Genomic DNA, 24,053 nt, shown 5'->3' on the forward strand with positions numbered 1-24,053 from the left:
ACTTCTTGAAGAAGAACTAAAGTCTCTTGAGCAGCACAAAATTGATATCTTAAAGTTCACTCACAGGATTCAGGACTTTTCTCATAGAATCTGTCATCCTTAAGACCTGTTTGTTTTTATTTTTAAGAAGAAATCCAGGGACTTCCCTGGTGGTGCTGTGGTTAAGACTCCGCACTCCCAATGCAGGGGACCCGGGTTTGATCCCTGGTCAGGGAACTAGATCCCACATGCATGCCGCAACTGAGACCTGGTGCAACCAAATAAATAAAAAAGAAGAAGAAGAAGAAGAAGAAGAAATCCAAACTCATTTGTGATTAGATACACTGGCCCCTGAGAGATTAGGACAGCCTGTTAGATACAATTGTAGAGCAGCCTCACTGGAGATAGTCGTGGCTTGGCAGGAAGGCATGTCCAAGGGATGATCTATGGGCTTCTAGGAGATAGAATAGTTGGTCTCTATAATCCAACGTGGTTCTATTAACAACCAAAAAACCAACTCATGTCTGACCTCTTTATTTGTGATAAAACTAGTATATTTAGAATTCAGAAAGATATACAGAAAAGTTGATATATTTGTGGATTAAATGAAAAAATGATGGTTAAGTTGAAAGATAGTTTAGTTGGTTAAGCCTTAAGCAGAGAGAACTGATTTTTGAATTATATCAACTTAGAAGGAAGTCTCTAGGTATGTTCCAGGGCTTACAACATTGATATCAGTACCTGGGATGAAGCTATGGAGGGCTAGGGCATGCTCACCAGGTTCACAGATGATTTAAGCACAGGAGGAAAAGCAAGCATGTTGTATGCAAGAGTGAGGAATCAAAGAGATCTTGATGAATTGGCACATGTTCCTGGTAATCATGGCTGTATAACAAGCCACTTCAAAATTTAGTGACTTAAGACAACTCCGGGAATTCCCTGGCAGTCCAGTGGTTAGGATCCTGTGCTTTCACTGCCAAGGGTGCGGGTTCAATCCCTGGTTGGGGAACTAAGAATCCCACAAGTCATGTAGTGCAGCCAAAAAAGAAAAAAAATGCAACTCTACTCATAAACCTGTGGTGAGGACAGGGCTTGGCAGGGACAGCTCAGCTCTGCATCACTTAGTCTCAGCTGGAGAGGCTCGAAGGCTGGAGGCTGAAGTTATCTGAAATCTCAGCCATGTGTCTGGTGGTTGGCGTTGGCACTGGCTTGGGCTTGGCTGGTGGTAGAACACCTACATCTGGACTTTACATGTTGTTGCTTGCCTTCCTCACAGGGTAGAGTTTGGGTTCCCAGGGCAGGCATCCAGAGGAAGATAGGGAGGGAGGGAGGGGCAAAAGCAGTATCACCTTTTATGACTAAGCTCAGAAGTCAGAGAGTATTACTTTTGCTGTATTCTACTGATTTGAAGTAAAGAGAAGGCCAGCCTGCATTTAAAGGGAAGAGAGATTAGATTATCCCGTTTGATGGGAGGAGTGTCAACTAAATTTGCACACATGTTTTAAAACATGAGAGTCTATCTTCCAGACAAAAATTATTTCTCTTCCTCCTACATATAAAATGCACCTATCCCTCCCAAGGCTTTCGCAAATCTCATTTATTATGACATTGGACTCAGACTTAAGGTCCAAGGGCTCACCAAGTCAGACTCTTTGGGTATTGTTCTTCAAGTTCAATCTCTTGATCTGAAGACCTGTGAATTAAGAGGGTAAGAAGTATATATCCACATACCCCCACCACCATTCAGCATATAGTGATGGGACATACATGGGATAGGATAATTGGTATAATGAGTTGCATTTAGAATGAGGGAAAACAGGAGGCACATAGTAATCACTAGTCCATAACAGTTCTGAAATCTAGCTAGGCACATGTAGCCATTTCTTTGATTAGAGCTTGGTCTTACTTCTTGTGACAGTTGGCTCTGCCCTCTGGGCTTTTGGTTCTGTTCTCTGAATTTTCCTTTCCTTTCTATAAAAAGTAATGTATGTTTGCAGCTGAGTAGTATTTTCAGTCTGCTTTTTGCCTGATGAAGATTGGGGTCCAAAGACCTCTTTTCAGTGTGTAGGATCTCTGTCCTTTCAACTCTAGCTGATATAATTCCTTTTAAAAAAAAAAAAAATTATTTATTTGTTTATTATTTTTGGCTGCGTCAGGTCTTAGTTGCGGCACTCAGGATCTTCCGTTGCGGCACACAGGTTTCTCTCTAGTTGTGGCATGCGGGCTCAGTAGTTGTGGCGTGTGGGCTCTGTAATTGTGGCATGCGGGCTCAGTAGTTGCAGTGTGCGGGCTTAGTTGCCCCACAGCATGTGGGATCTTAGTTCCCCGACCAGAGATCGAACCCGCATCTCTGCATTGGAAGGCGGATTCTTAACCACTGGACCACCAGGGAAGTCCCCTGATAGAATTTCTTTAAAGAACTTTGTGGATTTCATATGAATCAATTTATAATCAGCTTTATTAGACAAGGGCAACACTGACAAATCACTTTGAAATAAGCTCTTCTATACCTTAGATTCCTTGTAAAACTTTTGGGAAACAATGCCCTTAAGATTCTTAGAGGACCTTTTCTTAGTTTATGAGGCATCATATTAGATCTTTTGAAGACTTAATAAAGTTTTACAGTTACATTCATAATTTCCTGAGAGCACTCTGGATTCAGTCTTTGCCCAGGAGCCATTTCTTAATTATAGCATCATTTGCCTTCTGATAAGTCTAGGGGTGAGAGAATTTTATTTCAAACCTAGTAAGTCCTCTTTCTTCCTGCCTCCAACAGCTTTCTCTTCTCTTTCCTTTAGGCCCCCTTGAAGGCCCTGCGCCTTCCACTAACAGTCTCCTTAAGGTCCTACCTGCTGCCTCATTCTCAAAACACACAGTGGAGAGTGAAGGGGAGTAGGGCCAGATCATATAGGGCCTTATAGACCATCGTGAAGACTTTGGATTTTAGTTGAGTAAGAAGGGAAACCACTGGAGGATGTTGAGAAGGAGAATAAGCTGATCTGATCTACATTTTAAAGCATTCCTTTAAATGCAGAGAAGAAGGGATACCATTAATGGAGTTGTTTAAGAAATCCAGGTGAATGGTGATGACTGCTTGGACCTGGGAGTGGTAAGAATTTGACAGATCCTATTTATATTTTTAACATAAGCCAACAGGATTTGCAGATTGATAGAAGAGATAGACGATAAAGAGGCATTGACTGGAGCCAATGGAAGAGTTTTGTACCATTTACTGAGATGGGGAAGACTGCAGGAGAACAGGTTTTTCTGGGAGGGAGTAGAATCATCATTTCCTCTTTGAACATGGAAACTTTAAGATTCTAATAGGCATCTTAGTGGAGATGTCAAGTAGGCAGTTGGCTTCAGGGGACAATTCTGGTCTGGCCATGCATTTGGGAGTTGTCATGTATAGATGTCATTTAAAGCCAGGAGCCTGGTTGTAAGATGTGAGCCCAGGGCAACCCAGCCTTTCCTGGTTAGGAGACAGTGAACAATCAGCGAAGGAGATTGTGAAGATGTGGCCAAAAAGGTAGGAGGAAAGGACAGAGGGAGTGGTGTCCTAGAGACCACATGACAAAGGTATTTCAAGACAGTGGGTGAAGACTCTGCACCTGTCATTAGATTTAACAACTATTGGAGGTCATTGTAGTAGGAACTAGAGTGGGTTCTAAAGTGGACTGAAGAGGGGGTGAGAGGCCTTAGGCCTTGGATAAGAAATTATGATCAAATTTGGGAAAAATAAATGATGAAGACTAGAGAACAGTTCACATAGCAGATGTATTCCACTTGAGTGAAGGCATAGTGAGAGAGTGGAGATGGTATATATTTTGGATACAGGCATATTTGAGTTTGAATCTCTGCTTCCCAGTTGGCTCGTTGTGGAACTTTGGGCCATCATTCTATGTCCATCTATAAAATGGGGATAAAAGTACTTTTCTTAAAAGGTTGTCAAAAGGATGATGTGAAAAAATAATATGCAAAACATCTAGTACAATGCCTGGCACAAAGTAGGTGTGCTAGACATGTAAAATACCATTGTTTTCATTTTTCTTTTTTTCAAACTACAAATTAGAGTTTTCCATGACCCTAATTTTCTTCTCTGGGTATTATTGGTGTGCTAGAGCAAATAATGATGTTAACCCATAACTGAGACTGTCTAGTCCACCCCACTACACTTTTAGTCTTCCTTTTGGCTTGGTTGTATACTTGCAGTGGTATTAGGATTAGAGGAAAGGGTACTGACCCATTGTCAGGAGACTTGAATGATTCCCTAACTCATTTGCAGTATGACCTTGAACACATCACTAGGCCTTTCAGAGACTTAAATACCCCATCTGTAAATAGGGACTCATAATCTAAGCTCTGTACTCTGTTTTTTTAAAGTCTTCTCTAACCTGAAACTACTCCCCAAATTACCACCGTACATGAAATTCCCAACACTCCCCATATGGCATTTTATAATTTAGAAAATGATTTCACATTCATCGACTCATAACAAGCCGTATCAACTGATTTATCTGCCCAGTACTGTGATGTGAAGAAAAATCAAACTTCTGTTCTACTTGAACCTTTTCAGTTGAACCAATTAAACGAGATAACAAATCCAGAAATGTGCTTAGAATAGTTCCAGACATATAGTGAGGCCAATAAAGGCAAGCTACAGTTGTTAAATCTCAAATTCTAAGATTTTTGATTAATGGGGCCATGTCTTTTTTCTCGCCATGTCTTTGCATCTGTGCACATTCCAAAGTAGATAGGACATTGCTGCGTATAGAAGGGATGCATCCAATAAATCAATACTGACCAAATGAAAAAAAAAAAAAAAAGAGGGGGTGAGAGGAAGTAGACTATAGAATTTTTTCCCCAGAGATTTGATTTAAAGTACAGAAGTAAAATGGGCAGATATAGGGATCAAAGAGTTGTGTATGTGTGTTTTAATATGGGAGAAATAAAAGCATGTATTCAGCCAGGAATGATTCTATGGAAAGGGATGGTGCAGGGAAGAGAGCAGAAAATTTGCTGGAACCGAGTTCCTGAATAGATGGGACGGGATGGGCTTAAGTGGAGCGTGGCCATTCATCCACAGTAATAAGGCAGAGAGAAGACAGGACACCAGCACAGATGCAGGCAGGTTGGTAGATGCTGTGAGAATGCATACATGTTCTCTCCTCGTGGCTTCAGTGTTCTAAGTGAAATAAGCAAGATCATCAGCTGAGAGCGAGAAAGGGGGAGGAGAAAGCATGAAGGAGTTATCCAGGCAGGTGAAAGAATAAAATATGGTAGGACTCTGGGTGGTACCAAGGGTTCCCTTGGGTTACTGATAATGACTTTAAAGTGAGCCCATCTCTGATTGTACAATTTGAGTCTCCAGTCATGGTCAGCCTCTCAGGTTCTGGCGTGGAGAAGGCAGAGAGTTGGCGGGTGTTTTTTTTCAGTGGATATCATGGAGGGAAGATCGTTCAAGGGAACTGATGACAACTGCGAGTGAACGAAGATAATGGATCGTGAGCAAAGTGAGGACATGGGTTGGGGCAGGGAGGAGAGACGGTGAAAAGGTAGTAGGATCTCTGACTTGTGTATCCTGGTGGAATCAGAATATTAGCAGGGATGAGCTGGGAAAGGAGGAGTTGGTAGTGAGTTGAATGTACAAATCTTGAAATTGAGATTATGCATTCCTATTAGGACAATATTCTTGAGAAGCGCTTGGTTTGAATGTAAGATGGAAGGGGCTTCAGTTCCTTGGACCTGCTGTTCTGTATTTTGGGGCAAGTTGTTTAATCAGTCGTTCAGTTTCCTCATTTGTCAAGTGGTAATTATAGTAGTTCCTAATTCATCGAGTTATTAAGAGGACTAAATGAGTGAATGAATGTAAAGTCTTCAACAGTGCCTGGCACATGGTAAGCATTTAATAAGCTTTAGCTGTTACTGTTGTTACTTTTCTAGGTCTTAGGTGGTGCCAGGGTCCATGTGAAAGGACTGAGGAATAGTCCCTGGGGCCAGTGACACTTCTTGAGGAGCCAGATGGTCCAACAGTAATTAATTAGAATCTACTTTTGTTGAAAAAATGGGGCCCAGTTACGACCCCCCACACACACACACTTCCCTCAGTGATGGCCTAATGGCAAGCCCTGGTTTCTGTCCCTGCTGTGAGTTAGCTCTGTTACGGTGGTTTTACCTGAGGTCCTAAGGCTTCTGTGATTGATACCGAGGAGCAAATTAAAACCACGTCCTGTGAATGTTGCTTAGAGGGCCTGAGATGTGTCTATACAGGGGCATTGGAAAATGGGTGTGGACAAAGCACAAATAGCTATCACCACAGTCCTGGATTTCTGGGAACCTATGTGCAAATTATGTCAAGTCCTAGAACTCCCCAGGAATGAGCCGTAGTAATCCTTTTTTGAGATCTTTTTGGCTCCATTGTCACTTACAGATTGTCAACTTTTCATAGTCCCTTAGAGCAAGAAGTTATTTTGTTATATTGATGAAGACTGTGTGCTTTTAAAGTCTTTTTTCTTTTTTGATCTACAGGAAACATTATTAAATATCATTGTGGTATTCTTAAATTCTCCAAAGGTGAGTCAGAATTATACTCAGTGTTAAATAAGATGCAGCAAAGCTCTTTTTATTTGATGCTGTCCATGCTTTATGTAAGATGTTTTAGGGCTTATTCTACTATTAGAGCTCTAGGAGACTCCAAAAGAACAGTTGACAAATGGAAGGTTGGACCCTGAATTTAATACATATCTTTTGAAGATTAGGATATTGGTTTACTGGACAGCGTTAGAGTTTTAAAATCTAATTTTGAGACTGTTACGTAGGAAATTGATGAAATCGAGACATGATCAGCCAAGGTGGATAAAAGACGCTCAGGGCATTTAGCCAGGACTGTCAGAGAGTAAGAAGGAACTTGTGCCCATCTGTCATTTCTCTTCAGGTTGCATAAATGCCATTATTAAGATTGACAGGACTGAAGAGGTAAGGCCACCTAACTACTAGACTCCTGCACCCTGGCAAAGAGTCATTGCCAAGGAGGGCTTGTCATCTTGACTCCTTAGTGATTGGGTATTGAGGTTACAGTTTGTTAACGTTCTCCTGTGTTAGGAAGCCAACTGTAGAAATCAGGATGAGAGAGCAGGGTCTGTTTTGGTTAATTGTCACCTTATCTTCCTGCAAAATAGGATCTAATTCAGCTTGTGAGGATATACAGAACTATAGGATATAACTTTGAAATAGGAGAGAGAGAGGAGATGGGGTCAGGAAGGGGGCAAGATGGAAAGATTTTCCTAGAGACTGAACAGCTTGAATGTTGGGAGATGATGAGAGAGAGGGGGCTGTCTCTCCTCGTGACTGTCTAGGTAGCAAGCGCAGTTCAGGAAAGCTGTTCTGTAGCCCAGCACCACAGTGACCACTGCTCAGCTCTCTGCTTCGCTCTTTCCCCCAACCCAGGACAGATGGGAAGACTGAATGGGACATTGCTTCTGGAAGTCCGTCAGGTCTTCTTTTTCTGGAAGTCCTTCAGGAACATTGATTTCTTAGCTGCATAGTTACTAGCTATCGGGTAGCGCTGATTTCAGGAAGTCCTCAGCTATAAAGGACTTGGAGTATTCTGTTCTGTGTTGTCACTTAAAAATGGATCCATTAGCTTTAAGAGCAGTGGAGCTGTTAGACATCATTCTTATAAAAACTTAGGGCTGTGTTCTCCATTTCTATTTTGGGAAAGTTTTTTTATTTGCAAGCATGCTGTTCAAAGGTTTTCTCTTCAATGATGCCTTCCTGTACTTACCCTGAAGAGTTCATTTTCTTTGTACATCATCTTTTTATCTCATATGTATTCATCTTATACACATGATCATCTCACCACATTATATTTCAACTCTGTGTCTATGTGTCTGGTGAACTGTGGGTGCCCCACGGTTAGGGAAAAGTTTCAGTCATTTGTGTTTTGCTACATTCCCAAGACAAGATCTGACATGACATATAAAGAATATATGTAGTGGGTATTCCACAAATGTTAAGTGAATGAATGGTGTCACAGTTTTAGAGCCTACATCCATTCTGGATATAGGTGAATATTCTGAATGTAGACCCTAAAACTGAAACTGGGATACTGTGTTCATTGGCAAATTCTGTGCCCTTTTTTCTCACTGGTGATGGAGCAGCTGCCTGATGTGTTTCATGGTGATCACACATGTGCTATGTTTGATTGCTTGTTGATAATGTGTGGTGACAGGTGCCATCATGGGATGGCTGCTTTGGTTCCAAGGTCATTTCTTTCCTTTGGTTGAGCGTAAGTGGGTTTTACATTTTAAGATGCTAGCTTATGGAACCTGGTGGCTCGTGTTTTATTATGTACGTTCTGGGGCATTTATCACTGTCTGACCTCTGTAACCCCTGGTTTCCATTTAGATCAAATGCAATGCGTGCGCGGCGAGCGCTGGATTGATATTTGGCGTATCTAATGTGCAGTGAGCAGCCTTTGGCTGAGTCTTGACTCTTCCTTTTTTGCTGCAAAATTGTAATTTCTAACTCGTCTCAGAAACTTCATTATACTTTTTCACCTCACAAATCTGATTGCTCTCAAGGAAAGATTTATTTTCAAAGTGTACAGACTATCATTAGGTGAAAATTTTTAAGAGATTAACCAGTCTTTCCCGTTACATTTAGTTTAAAATTTCCTTCTTGTTTTCTTTACCTGGCTTTTTAATGACTGAAAATCATTCTGGAGGGGAAAACAAACAGACAACGATTTGGTTTGAGGAAAATGTTTGTAAAGTTTGTTTTGGGGGGGAGGATGATGTGAAAAGGAGACTCTCTTGCAATTTCTGTCTTTTACTAGTTTCGAGATGAGATTAGACAGAGGAGGAAGACCAGAGAGGCCTCTTCCCTCCCCTCCTTTCTTGCCCCAAGCACTTAGTGCAGTGTAAGGCCTAAAATTAAGGCCTAGTATTATGTGTGCCTTGACATCTGGAGAAAACTGGGAAGGCCTCTCATGGCCCAACTCCAAGTCTCCTCCCAAAAGTGCTCTTGTGGGTAGGGTCTCCTCCCCAAATAACCCTCCAGGACCCCAGCCAGCTGACATCTTGATTTTGGCCTTGTGAAACCTAAAGCAAAGAAACCAACTCATCTGCAGACCTTGGAGTTAATAAATGGGTGGTGTTGTAAGCCTCTACATTTGTGATAACTTGTTATGGCAGCAATAGAAACCTGATGCAAGTGTTTATGGTTGAGTGTGTTTTCCTTGGTTTTATCTTACTTGAAAAATCCAGGGATAGTCAAACCCTTTTGTTTAACATGAATTGCAAGAAACAGTCCACCCACCTAATGTTTCCATTTTGTGGGAAGCAGCCATAGCTTTATATACCTAGAGGAAGGGGTCTGCTCTGTGTCCAACACACAGCTGAGCATTTGAATTGATTTTACTTGATTTGGATGGATCAGTGTTTCCCTGGGAGCCATTTATTTTAACACCAAAGCCACGTCTTTAGCCATTGTGGGCTTCAAAAGCAGTTCACTGATTATGGCCTCTTCTTCAAATATATCTTTTTTTACTTCAAAAGTGAGTGTTTCTAGACCTTCAAAAATTGAGACATGATAAGGAGCGGAATAATGAACATTGTGTCATAAGTTGCTACCCATTTATATTGGTTACCTTTTGAAAAAGTTGGAAAATCTGAAACTGCTCTAGGAGTGGCAAATAGTGAAGATTATGTGTACATGAATAGAGTTAAGTATTGTAATAAAATCTTAAAATAAAATGATTATGACATTCATTTAGGGTGAATGATTTTTATATGTAATTAAGAATAAAAGGTAAGGGGATTATATAAAATATTATAATTACTATTTATAATTACTGCTACTGTTATATAGCAGAGCAAGCATTTCCGCCCTTAGTGGAGGGGCAGGGAAAGGGAAGCTGGGCAGGAAGGTTCTCTTAGACTCCTTTTGTGGCGTGTGATTCTTGACCCAGTGTGGTCAGGAGAGTGTGAATGATTTCACCAGGACAAACACGAGAGTGCGAGGAATGAAGTGGCTCAAGGTGGACCAGCTCCTACCTCCCTGCTGTGAGAATTGCTCCTTCTTCATCCAGGAACATGAGAAGATGGAAACTGGTTAGCTCGGCCCTTGGAATCTCCAGCATTTGGCAAGAACATCAGGGTGAAGGTTCCACCTTGCCCACCACCCCCGACTTTCCAGGCAGTGGAATCCCTTCGACTGTGTGCTTCTATGGGAGCCCTGGGTGCCCCCTTTGTACTTGGTCTGCTTCTCCCCTCCTCTTCCTCCACATGAAGATGAGGCAGAAGGCTTGTTTCTTTTTCTTTCAGTGATTTTATTTCACAAAGGTGAGATTTAAAGGAAGGCCTCTCCACAGAGCTCCAAATTCTCCCGTCACTGTCTAAAATTCTATTCGTCAAAAATTAATTTGAATTAATAAGCAAGTACCTTAGACGGGCTAATAGCACTTATTAAGAATGACCATCACACCTTAATAATAATCATCACTAGCATATGTTGCATGCTTAGTGTGAGCCAGGGGCTATTCTGAAGACTTTGCATGACTTAATTGATTTAATCCGCCTAGCAAGCCTATGAAGAAGGTTCAGAGAGAGAGGTCCAGTAACTGGTTCCAAGTTACATGGTGATGATGAGGGGAGAGCCAGGACAGAATCCAGACCGGTCTGCTCTGGGACTCGAATCCTCAGCCACTGTGCTGAGCCACCTCTCCTGGATACTTAATGAGGATTTGATTTGATTTGGTTGCTTTCTTCCTTACATCTATCAGCAATACCTGTAAGGGATGGGACTGGACATGAAAAGAGTAAAGACATTTTAGGGGTAGACATGTCTGTAGGGGAATTGTTATAGGGACTCTGGAAAGAGATTGGGGGGCATTCTCTGCAGCCGTTGTTTTCCCACCAGAGGTGGTAAGAAGCTCACTCACTAGCATCTTGATGTTACTGATCTTATAACCAGTACGAGAATTCAACTAAGAACCCAGCATGGGTTCTCTCCTGTTTCTCTTCTCTGCTTCTCTCCAAACACTGACATTTTTCTTTTCTTTTAATGTTCTAGCAGCAGAAAACTCTTATGTAAGTTTATGTGTATATATCATAAATGAAATGTTTTACTTATTATTTAAATGTTATTTAAAAAAATAACACTTTCCAAATACTCTTGAAGCGAAGGCCAATGAAAAGCAACTAATTTCTGTAATTACCCTTTTCTTCCTCACACAGTATTGGCTGGATCCTGCGAAAACCCTAGCTGAACACAAAGAACTGATCAACAGTAGGTATTTGACTTTAACTTTGTTAAAATTTGAAAACAATATAATGCCCATGATTAGATGGGTGCAGAAATAGGCTTTAATACTACGTAGGTGAATATTAGCACTTGAGTGCCAGAATATGGAGATGGGTGTTTGTACATTGCCAGGTCTCTGCAAACTCTGATTAGATTTGTGTAGATAAAGACTCTGAGTGGATCTGAGTATTGAATTTGGCTTTTGTGTGCACCTGGCCTGGACTTTTGTCTGTGACTTTTCCATTGTCTTTAAAATTTCACCTTCAGACAGAAAAGGCAGAGAGGCACTGGTTTGGAAAAGAGGTGGACATTCGACCTTTTAAAGTGCTTGGGTTTCTTGGGTTAAGGACTGGTTTTGCCCTTCACATTATTCAGTTGGCTGAGTTGGTAATTAAGGAGTGCCCTCGTAACCTGAAAGATTGTTATGGCTTCAGAAAGGACCCACCTGTTTTGGTTTTAATTTTATCAATATGAATCTTACTAGGTGACTCAGAGTCTAATTAAGGTTATATTCATTAATGTTAATTTCCATAACCCAAGTTTTTATTTATAAATGTGCATGTGCACACACACTTGCAGCCCTTAAGTACGCAGAAGAGTAGTTATTTTTAAATCGTCTTTATTAAAATTATGGTAAAATATCAGTATATAACATAAGGTGGACCACTTGGACCACTTGGGGGTGTACAATTCAGCAACGTTAAGTACATTCACATTGTTATGCAACCTTTACCACTGTCCATCTCCAAAATGTTTTCCATCTTCCCAAACTGAAACTGTATCATTAAACCATTTTGCTTTAATGTACAGATTATTGCTAATAAGATCTAGTGGATTCTTCTGGCCTTTCTTACCCCCATTCTGAGTCTGTACTTTCCATGTGTATTGGCTCACTCCCTGTGGTAAAATGGGTCACATGGTGCTTTACGGACCCCAAGGGCAGGAACCGAGCTGTGCCTCAGAAAGGAATTGGGAACTAAGAACTGCAGCACGAACGGTCAGGAACTCAGTGAGTACTGTTTCTCTGAACATCAGCATCATTTTTGTTTCTGTCTGTGGCCTGGCTCTCTTTGCCCCTCCATCTCTGTGGTGGAAGCCTCCTCAGTTTCCAAGTTACAGCTCTAGCCACAGGCAGAAGTGCACTGGCTGTCTCTGAATTGCAATTCCAAATTCTAGGGCGTGTGTCAGACCAGCCCAGTTTGAGTCAGTAGCTCACTTCAGTCCTGTCAGCTATGTCTAGGGTTTTTGCAAGGTCAGTGCAAACATAGCTGCTAGGGGGCCAGCATTCTGGATGGGAGTGGGCAACAGGTTTCAAAGATGGGGCTGGAGGCCTATGAGATGAGAAAGGACCCTCAAAATATATACCTTAGACATCATCAAGTTCTGCCTACTCCGCCTACACAGGAGTAAATCCTAATCAGAAACAGCTTATGACCTGCCATGGATGAGAAGCTGCTTGACAGCAGAGGGATGACTGAAGTCCTGACCTTCTGACTTCTAATACCACGTGCTTCTTGAGTGAGCAAACTGCCCACTAAAGGCTGAGGGGAAGCAGGAAGTTCATGTGATTAGATGTGAATGCAGATAACTTCCAAGAGGTATCCTCGTGTGAATGGTAGGCACTCCAGTTTAACAAGTCTCATCCCTTGGGATCTAGAAATCTGCACTTTCCCAAAAGATTCAGGTATAATAATAAATACAGTAAATATCTGTCTTGTCCATTTGAACCACTTACTTTAAAAATAGCAGTTCAACTAGAAAAATGGTATAGATGAACCGGTTTGCAGGGCAGAAATAGAGACACAGATGTAGAGAACAAACGTATGGACACCAAGGGGGGAAAGTGGCGGAGGGGGTCGTGGTGGTGGTGTGATGAATTGGGAGATTGGGATTGACATGTATACACTAATATGTATAAAATGGATGACTAATAAGAACCTGCTGTATAAAAAATAAATAAATAAATAAAATAAAAATACCAGTTCAAAAATTTCAGGAATTGTTATTTTAAAACAAACGCAAAGGTTTTTTATAAGAAAAAAGTTGAGATTTCTACCCAAATGATGAAGAAAAATACAAATTATTTTATTTAAGGTGTATTATTCAAGTGTTCCTAAGAGCATTTGAAGTATCTATTTCATTACATGGCATGAAATATTATGTTTAATATCTATAATCTGTAATGCAATTACTTTCTCATCCTAAATAAATGCCATCCTGTTAAAAATTTGATGTACAGGAAGAATAAAACACTGATATTACAATTGAGAAGTTATGTAAGTGAATAGTGCATAATTTTTTATCTCATAAGATAGTTTGATAATTAATGAGGGAGAATGGCTCTCACATCTCCAGCAGATAAGTCAGAAGGAATATCTGTAAAAATGACAGAATATTTGCTAGTCGCCAGGATTCTCATAGGTGCATTATGATTTAGTTATCCTGAGCTAATGGGAGACTATTATCATTAAAGGCCTTGAAATTAGTCTTCACAAAAGGTAGATTAGAGGATTCCCAGTTTCTGGCTTCTGTCTATTTTGCTAGAGTAAAACAATATTAACTTACTTTACATAAGGATTTCTTAAAGGTAGGCTCTGTGGAAAGACGTAGATCAAGATGATAATCTAGGAATTTACTTCACCAGCACCTGATATTTATAGTCAGTCTTAGGCTAGGAGGCCAAAAAATACTTGGGTAGACATATCCTTGCTCCAAAATCTCCATTTCTTTAGCCTTTGATTGATCTATAAAACAGTGATGTGTAAATGAAGTATTTGCTTGCTCTAAAGGTGTTATAATTTTTTCCCTGAGAGCCTGTATGGAATAGTGGCCAGCAGGCACTGAACTCTAAGTACTAGCAAACGTGGTTCTCATCATTGGGATCTTGGGCGAGTTGCTTTACCTCCTTGGAGCTTTTCCTGCCTTGCATATGTTACCAGATGCTTGTTGGGAATCAGATGTTTAGGAAACATTTTTGCACGTTATCAAATACAGTCGAATAGTAATTTATATATTTGGACACCAGACACTTAGTATGTAAGTGGGAAAGGGAGGGCTGATTTGGGCCAAAAGTCCTAAAAGAAAATGAGTCCAAACAATGTTTTTAATTATATATATTTCAAATTTCTGCTTAACTGCTCATCACTAAATACATTTCAACTATCTAGGCTTGGTCAATAGGGTGTAATCTGTCATGTTCCAGAGAATAAAAGCAGCTCTGGAGTCTGGACAAGGCCCTCCTCCCTTTGTGCACCATCTCAGCAGCATCTGTGCTCCTCCTGCCCCCAGATGCCAACCCTCGTGTCCTGCAGGTGCAGGTGGACCCATCTGCTCAGTAACCCAGAGCTTGATTGGCACAGATCAGCAGTGGGTGGACTTCCTGGCTCTTCTAAATATTTAATAGTCAGTGCCTCCTTGACATCTGTGTTCAGGGGTAGAGGTCTGTTTGTCAGAAATAGAAACACAGGGATTAAGGAAACATAGAACTCAGACATATGGAATCCACTCTAACGATAAATTGTAACAAAGTTTCTTTTAAAATTTAGTTTCTAAAAAAGCTCCAACCTAAGGAGTGCCTTACACAGGAAGGCGTAGCTTAGGGGAGCAGGGCGAGGCCCTAGTGTTGCTTGCCTTCTGTGTGCCGGGAACAGGGGTTTCATACACATAGCTTGTGTGTCATAATAATAATAAATAATAACATAGTTCATATATTATAAATTCATTATGGCTTTGTTATCTGTTGTTCTATGTAACTTCCTCTCCCCAGCTTCTAAATTTGTGACTTTATTTACTTAGTTAAAAATGAAAATAAACTGTATGTCTGTTATACAGTATCAGAGACTTGGGATAACAGTGTGTGGGTGGAAGTATTTTTACACAGGTGCCTGTTTCATATCTTTTTTATTTGTGTGGGAGAGCTTTTGTTGGAGAAAAAAATTAGAAACTATGACCACCGATTGGTGCACCAGGTAACAGATCCATTTTAAAACAGATTTAATATAAGATCTAGTTACCACATTGCTCAGAAGTATGCAGTTTTGGAAACAGTGCAGGTTATATTTGTACCTTCTGAAATAGAAATATTTCTAGTGAAAATATAATGTGGTTGGCAAACGAAGGGGCTTGTGTCCTCTTGCACAGTATGAGTGTTTAATTATATTTTATATTTTCCCAGGTACAATTCCAGATTTTGTTTCATGTGTGTTTGGTATTTGTGCATGTAGTTCTTCTGTGTGTGGTAAATGACTGAGATGAGAAATGTGTTCTTAAATATGTAAGAACATATTTTTAGATTCAGAAAAGTTTAAGAATGAAACAAATATTGCTCCTAATCCTACCACATAGCCTCACTGATAATTTTGTTTTTAAATGGTAAGAGATATACATGGTAAGAAGTTTCTGACTTATCAGTTTTGCTAAAAGTAGAATTTAAATGTCCTCACCGAAAGGAAAAGTTAGTATGTGAGGGGATGGATGTGTTAATTAACTTGCTGGGGAGAAATGCTTTCACAATGTATACTTTTAAATATCTTATAATTTGTCAATTATACCTCAATAAAGCTGGGCAAAAAAAGTTTACAGCCCCTCTTCCCAAAGTTTGCCACTCTTGGTAATTTCTTATGCATTCTTCTGTTGGGGTGTGGGCCCATATTTTAACAGATAACTTTCTTTTACACACAAAAGGAGTCATATTTCTGCAGTCAGAAATAGAGCTTGGTGATCTTTTCCCATCAGTACATGAAGTTCCCCTCTGCCCATTTAAACGGTTGAATGGTACCCTGTGTATGTCCTGTGGTTGACTTAAATGGCCCACCTGCTGCTGAGCATTTAAATTGTTTCCACCATTTTGCAGATTTTGGGGGTTACTTTTTGCAATAGTTAGTGGTAGGAGGATGGTTTTTTAAAAGTATTCATTTTGTTTATCAGTAATCTTTCTTCATTATGAAAAAATACATATGTTGTAGAAAAAGTGAAAAATGGAAAAATTAGAAATAAGTAAAACTTGTGCTTATCTCACGAACCAGAGATGAGAAGAACTGGCAATATTCTGATGTATTTGGTCCTGTCTTTTTTCTTGTGTTTATGAGCACATAGACCCATACTACATAGATAACGACTTAGTTGAAGCCTTACTATTGCCCAATTCTGAACTCTTGTTTTTTCATTTTGCGTTTTCTGTCTTTAGAAATTCTTGGTGAGTGTAATTTTTTAAACAACTTTGTTGAGGCACCTTTGACATAAAAAATTTGTATATATTTAAGGTGTACAACTTGATGTTTTGACAGATGTATACATTGTGAAAAGAGCACCGCATCAAGCTAAATAATTTATCTATCACCTCGGCATAGTTACCGGGGTGGGCGTGGGGTGAGAAGATTTAAATTAAGATCGATCCTCTTAGTCAATTTCAAGTATGTAATACAGTAGTATTATACAATAGTTAACTATTGTCCCCAAACTCTACTTTAAATCCCCAGAACTCATTCATCTTGCATAACTGACACTTTTTACTGTTTGACCCACAGCTTCCCATGTCTCCCTCCTCCTGGCCCTGGGCAGCCACCATTCTACTCTCTGCACTTAGGCATGCGACTGTTTTAGATTCCACATATAAGTGAGATCAGGCAGTATTTGTTTTTTTGTGTCTGGCTTGTTGCACGTAGCTTAATGTTCTCCAGGTTCATCCATGTTGTCGCAAATGGGAGGATTTCCTTCTTTTCATGGCTGAATAATATTACATTGTGTATGTATATCCCATTTCTTTGTGCGCATTCATCTACTGATAGGTTGTTTCCATGTCTTGGCTTTTGTAAATAATGTTGCAGTGAAAATGGGGGTGCATACATCTGTTGGAGATCCTGATTTTATTTCCTTTGGATAAATACCCAGTAGTGGGATTGTTGGCTCATATGGTAGCTCTGTTTTTAACTTTCTGAGGAACTTCCATACTGTTTTCCCTAATGGTTTGATTAATTTCCATCCCACCAACAGTGCACAAGGCTTCCCCTTTCTCCACATCCTCACCAACACTTTTGTCTTTTTGACAATAGCCCTTCTTGCAGGTGTGAGGTTGGCATCTCACTGTGGTTTTGATTTGCATTTTTCTGATGATTAGGCATGTTGAATATCTTTTCATGTATCTTTTGGCCATTTGAATGTTTTCTTTGGAAAAATGTTTATTTAGGTTCCATTATTTTAATTGGGTTATTTGTTTTTTGCTATTGAGTTGTGTAAGTTCCTCATATATTTTGGATATTAACCCCTTATCCAGTATATGGTTTGCAAATCTTTTTGGTGAGTGTAATTTTTAGTAGTTGTGTAATATTACACTACTACTTTGACTTATTTATAATGTGAAATTTAATTTCTATTTCTTATTTTTAGCTGGACCTCCGTATACTTTGTATTTTGGTATTAAATTCTATGCCGAAGATCCATGTAAGCTTAAAGAAGAAATAACCAGGTATAGTACTGACTTTGCTTTTGATCAGTACATGTATGACATATACAAAAGGCTTTATATAAAACAAATTGGGGTCAAATATTTGGATGGGTGTCTGCAGGCTTTTGTAATGGGACTCCTGTGAGAGTTAAATTTAAACCAGCATTGCGTGAGGCAGTTCAGTGTCTGACGATAGATGTGTTTGAACAATGGCATGGACCTGGGTGACATGATAATAGATTCTGCATCTGCTGTGATGGGATATTTCTGTATTGTTACTGTGAAGGATGCATTCAGTCTTTGTAGTCCTGTAAACGTAGCCATCTGAACTGCGTAAATGGAGGATATATATTTTTTAAAATTTATTTTATAGAAGTTTTGTTAGTTTCTGCTGTACAGCAAAGTGATTCAGTTATACATATACATATACATATATACATATATATTCTTTTTCATATTCTTATCCCGTGGTTTGTTACAGGATATTGAATATAGTTCCCTGTGCTATACAGTAGGACCTTGTTGTTTATCCATTCTATATATAATAGTTTGCATCTGCTAATTCCAAATTCCCAATCCCTCCCTCCCCCACCCCACCTCCCCCTTGGCAACCACAAGTCTGTTCTCTATGTCTGTGAGTCTGTTTCTGTTTCATGGATAAGTTCATTCATGTGGGGACAATATTTTGATGCTGAGTTTGCATACGTAATTATAAACTTGAAGAGCCACTCACTTCTCTTTAATTGTTGTAGTTTAAATATCAGCTGTCCAGGGATTTCATTAATCTCTATGGAAAATGAAAAGATAATTGCTTTTAGTATTAAGGGAGAGAAAAAACCCAGTGTTTTTTAATGCATTACTTTACCTTTGTCATCAAATATCTTATTTCAGTTAAGACTGAATTTCTGATTGGTATTGATTATATTGTTAAAGCAGCCCACGCCAGCATTTGAAAATGGCTTATAAAGAGCAGACAATAGAATTATGTTTTCACTTATTCCACTAGTGACCTGCCTGCATGTGGTAGCAAAAACAGAAGCGTTTTCCCTAACTTAACTCTAAGTGGTCAGTTTTCCTAGTGAACCCGTCATTGGCTTGAGTAAAGCCTAATGCATTGCTCAGAAAATTGGAAATCATCTCCTTGATAACTAAGACAGTCTATGGTCTTGTTTCTATTCTATCCTTTCATCTTTTTCCTTAGACTTTCTTTTGTCTTGATTCTGCACTGCACACAGAAGAGTGAGAAGAGGGTCAGCTAATCAGACCTTTTCTCTTCCGCTCTGAAGTGCTGTAATTAGGCCTCATTTGTAGAACTGTGCTGACATCTGCTTTGCAGCGAGCACTTGCAAAGGCAGGGCTGCCTCTCCAGGGTTTCTCCGAGCACACCTCTATGGGAGAAGGGACGCTGTGTTGGGGAGAGGTTGAGGCGAGGGGTCATGTTTACATTAGAATTTCATGAAGAGTCTTTGCATTCAAGAGGGATTTCTGAGTTGAGGGCTTATGGGGAAACTGAGTTCAAGTGGTATAGGTGCACATTTATATCTGTAACTCATTAGGGAATTACAGGGCACAACATTTTATGAAAATACAAGGAAAGTTCTTCATTTTGATTTTATCAGTAACCTCTCTGTGCTCAATTTCCTCACCTGTAATATTGGAGATGTACCTGTCTCGTAAGGTTTTTGTAAGCATTAAATGGAATAATGTTTGTAAAGCTCTTATAAGTTGGTTGTTTCGGCTCATAGTTAAGTGCTTGATAAATGCTAGCACTTATTATTTCGTTCTCTCTTTGCTCTGGTGGTTCAGTGAGTTACGTCTTTTTTTTTTTTTTTTTTTTTTTGGCTGCACTGGTTCTTCGTTGCTGCGCGCGGGCTTTCTCTAGTTGCGGCAAGCGGGGGCTACTCTTCGTCGCGGTGCACGGGCTTCTCATTGTGGTGGCTTCTCTTGTTGCGGAACGTGGGCTCTAGGTACGTGGGCTTCAGTAGTTGCAGCACTCCGGCTCAGTAGTTGTGACACGCGGGCCCTAGAGTGCAGGCTCAGTAGTTGTGGCACATGGGCTTTGCTGCTCCGCGGCATGTGGGATCTTCCCGGACCAGAGATCGAACCCGTGTCCCCTGCACTGGCAGGCAGATTCTTAACCACTGTGCCACCAGGGGAGTCCCCCAGTGAGTTACATCTTAAATGAGAGTTAGATTCCAAAAGATACTTGATTTAGTATTAAGAAGGGGGGAAAAGGGCAGTGTTTTATAATGCATTACTTCACATCTGTTTACCAAATACTGATGATGAAGAGAAATTTCCCTTTAGAATCTACTAACAGCTCATTAGCAGAATATATGGATTTGTGTGTAATCTACAACCCCACAATATATTGAATACAACCTTGTTTTCCTCAAGTTTTAGACCATTTCATGTAAAGAACCAGATGATATTGTTGGCTTACAGTTAGTGGCCATGATCTATAATAATTTGTTTTTATTGTACAAAACATAGAGTCAAATTTAAGTAAGTTAAACGAGCATTTAATGTGATATTATTGTATACTGACTCTTAGTATATCCTAGAGATAAAATCATTGATTTGCATGAATATGCTAACTTAAATGGTTAGGCGTAATGGACTTTAAAAAGGGAAGGGAGTCAATTACATGAGATAATTTTGGCAAAAGCAAAAACTGAAACCAAAAGACAGAATCCCCCAAAATAAGCTACTAAAGGAAAAGCATACTTAGGCCAGCATTTTCAAGTCGAACATTTATCTTGCTTCAGTTCATTGGAAAATTGTTCCAACCTACTCCGTACGGGCTCTTAGGTTGTTTGTAATTTTTTTCCTTCACTTTCTCTCTTCTATTTCTTTTTTCTTTTTTATGAAATTTAATTTAAAAAATTGAAGTATAGTTGATTTACAGTGTTTCAGGTGTAGAGCAAAGTGATTCATTATACATACACATATATATTCTTTTTCGGATTCTTTTCTGTCATAGGTTATTACAAGATATTGAATATAGTTCCCTGTGTTATACAGTAGGTTCTTATTCCATCTATTTTATACATAGTTTGTAATTTTTTGATATGAAAAATAAAGCTACAGTAAACATGCTTTTTTCCCCTGAATTTTATTTTATTATTTTATTTATTTTTTCTTTATTGGAGTATAATTGCTTTACAATGTTATGTTGGTTTCTGCTGTACAACAAAGTGAATCAGCTATAAGTATACATATATCCCCATATCCTCTTCCTCCCATCCTCCCTATCCCACCCCTCTAGGTCATCACAAATAAACATGCTTTTTTTTAAAAAAAATAATTATTTTTACTGTGGTGATTCCATCTAAGAACAGTTAAATGACAAAATATAGTACAGAGTCAAACACAGCTCCCTTTTTTTTTTTTTTTTTTTTTGGCCGCGCGCATGTGGGATTTTAGTTCCCCAGCCAGGGATCAAACCTGCGCCCCCTGCATTGGAAGCACAGAGTCTTAACCACTGGATCACCACCAGGGAAGCCCCTAAACATGCTTTTACTTATTCTTCCATGTACAGTTTTTTTTGAAAGTCACACAATTTCCTACATACGGTTAAAGACCTCTTTCACCATCTAACCCATTTGTTTTACTCCTGCCCTTGTGGATGACTACCCAGCTTGTTTCCTTTTTAAAATTATATGTGATGCTGCATTGAATCTTCTCATGTAGATAAGTTATCATGCTAGATGATGTATTCCAGAAGGACGTTGTATCTAGGGGGAAAATTTTTTAGATGAATGGGATGCATTAAAAAATAAGGCTCCAGACTATGAAAAATATAAGTTAATAGAATTGCTTCAACTTGGAGTACCTGCTATGTGCTCTAAAATGTTTTCTGAATAGATGAAGTTGGGGGACTCTGAGGTCATATATCCTTCCCTCCATTTTTGTAAAAAGTTCCTGAGATGTTAGCCAGCTTCTTTCTTCTTAAACATTTTAAAGAGAGGAAACCTTACTGCTTCACAAAGCAGTGGAAGTTCAATAAGAAATAAAAGATCTCTGGAACTTCTGTCATCAGCACTAGGTTTTCTTTCTAGTTTTATGTGAAATAAATCTAACCTCTTTTCTCTTTACCAGTTTTTTAAATAATTTGTGTCCTCATGACATCTGTTAAACTTATTTTCAATTCTGATTCAAAATATTATGACAGCCTTCCATGTATTATGTGTCATTCATAGCTATCTTCTGCAGATTCGATAAGCATAATGCACATATTCGTTAAGAAGGCAGACTTTCGAGGCAGACAGGCTGGGTTTTGCAGCCTTGCTCTGCCACTCACTGGTTGTGTTATCTTGAGAAGATTACATAACCTTTTAAAGTCTCAGTTTTCTCATCTGTAAAATGGCATTATAGTGTTTCTTCAAAAAGATGATGGGGGACTTCCCAGGTGGTGCAGTGGTTAAGAATCTGCCTGCCAATGCAGGGGACACGGGTTCGATCTCTGGTCCGGGAAGATCCCACATGCTGCGGAGCAACTAAGCCCGTGTGCCACAACTACTGAGCCTGCGCTCTAGAGCCCGTGAGCCACAACTACTGAAGTCCGCGCACCTAGAGCCCGTGCTCCGCAACAAGAGAATCCACCGCAATGAGAAGCCCGCGCACCGCAACGAAGAGTAGCCCCCGCTCGCTGCAACTAGGGAAAGCCCGCGCGCAGCAACGAAGACCCAACGCAGCCAAAAATAAATAAATAAATAAATAAAAGATGATGGGAGGAATATATAAGATAATACGTGCAAAGTACTTACCATAATGCAAAAATGAAGTGTTCAGTAGATGGTGGGGGTAGCTAAAATAGAAATAATGATTATCTTATATTTTCAAATTACTGACTAAAAAATGAGGGAGGAAAAGACCAACTTGGAGCCCTGACGATAGGTCTTCCAGGTTAAAGTCAATCCATTAATCAGAATATCCTACTACTGCCCTCTAGCCTGCATTTCTTGAATTTGTGCATAAAGACAGAATTCACTCACTCACTCACCCTCCGTTCAATAACTCTGTGGAACATTGTTGTCCAGTGCACTGAGGACAAGGAGATTCTATAGTGACCAAAAGAGAGCTATGCTTTCAGTCCTCCAGAGAAGGCGGAGAGTGAGTGAGTCTGCGTGCGTGAGTCTGCCTGTTGCTTTGCCGACAACCCTATGTGTGATGACACTGAAATTTTAACTCTTTCTAAAAAGAGAATAATGTTAGTTCCAAATGACTTGTTCATGATGAATACATTTTAGCTTCTGAAAACAGGTGTTTGTTTTTTAATATTTTATTGTACTTTGTTGGGGATTGACATTAAGCTCGTCAATTATTTATTATTATTATACTGGGTAATCCATATCCTTCTCTTTGTTAAGGTTAGTGTGTTTTAGCTTCTTTATGAGCTGAGTGACCTTCAGTCACACATTCTCTTCTGGTGTCCCTGTCTCCTTCTCTAAGTGAAGTTAATGGGTCTCAACACATCAGAGTTGAGCTGTGGGTCACATTTCAGTATGGATGCAAAAGACATTGTGACCTTTAAAGGACTATATAAATACAAGGTGATACTGCTACTTTTTGCTCCTGTATGTTTATCATCAGTTTTAAACTGCAAAAATGTTATTCCCAATCTGTGTCATTTTCTCTTGAGAGTCAGTGGGTGCTTTCTCTCCTGCTTTTCTTTTTCTTAAGTCATACATGCTATTTACCCCACAGTGTTCAGTACTATGTTATTATTTAAACCTTTCCTTCTGTCCTGCACATTAAGTTTCATCCAGAATGATTAGGCTCCTGTCACAGGCTGCATCCTTCTCTGTTGGATGCAGAAAACCGTCCTGCCTTTCCTGTAGACAGGTGCTCTCCTCTCAGATGTCTCAGTGTCACATTTTGCTGGCACCAGAAATCAAACTTCTACTTGTCCTCATATCTTTCAGTTTCCTCACCAGGGTCTCAAGTCATTGGAAGGTGCACTTCAGCCTTCGTTGCTGTGAGCCTTCCTGGCTGTCTTGGGCCCCAGAAATCTCAGGAGGACCTCCTGTTTGGGCTCTGGAAAGAAGAGCATCTCTTCTTTAAGCAAATCTCCTTTGCCTGTTCTTCTCATCTCTGACACTTGCTAAATTGTCTATGGTCCTTAGCAGCTTGTACATCCTGGGTGTCAATTCAGCTCTATTCTATGAACATCACGTAAACGCAAAATGGTGAGGCCAGTATTTCAGGCCCTTCTCTTGTGTTGTACTGGTTGTACTGTTGTGATGAGTGAGGATGGGGTGCAAGATGGAGGGCTTCTCCCCCAGGGCTCATAATCTAGTTTGGGCCACAGTGCATGTACACCAGT

General features: G+C 39.8%; 1 protein-coding gene across 3 annotated transcripts in view; it reads left to right on the top strand.

The window, feature by feature from the left end:
- Positions 1-24,053, top strand: part of EPB41L4A (erythrocyte membrane protein band 4.1 like 4A) — a 260,033-nt gene that overhangs the window by 128,032 nt on the left and 107,948 nt on the right. For all 3 annotated transcript variants that reach the window (XM_061189519.1, XM_061189518.1, XM_061189517.1), the window contains exons 4-5: positions 11,217-11,268; positions 17,668-17,746. In XM_061189519.1, the coding sequence (XP_061045502.1) occupies positions 11,217-11,268; positions 17,668-17,746 (131 nt within the window). The remainder of the gene's footprint in view (positions 1-11,216; positions 11,269-17,667; positions 17,747-24,053) is intronic.

The sequence above is a fragment of the Eubalaena glacialis genome, chromosome 4 (genome assembly GCF_028564815.1).
Source record: "Eubalaena glacialis isolate mEubGla1 chromosome 4, mEubGla1.1.hap2.+ XY, whole genome shotgun sequence".
Classification (NCBI taxonomy): Eukaryota; Metazoa; Chordata; class Mammalia; order Artiodactyla; family Balaenidae; genus Eubalaena; species Eubalaena glacialis.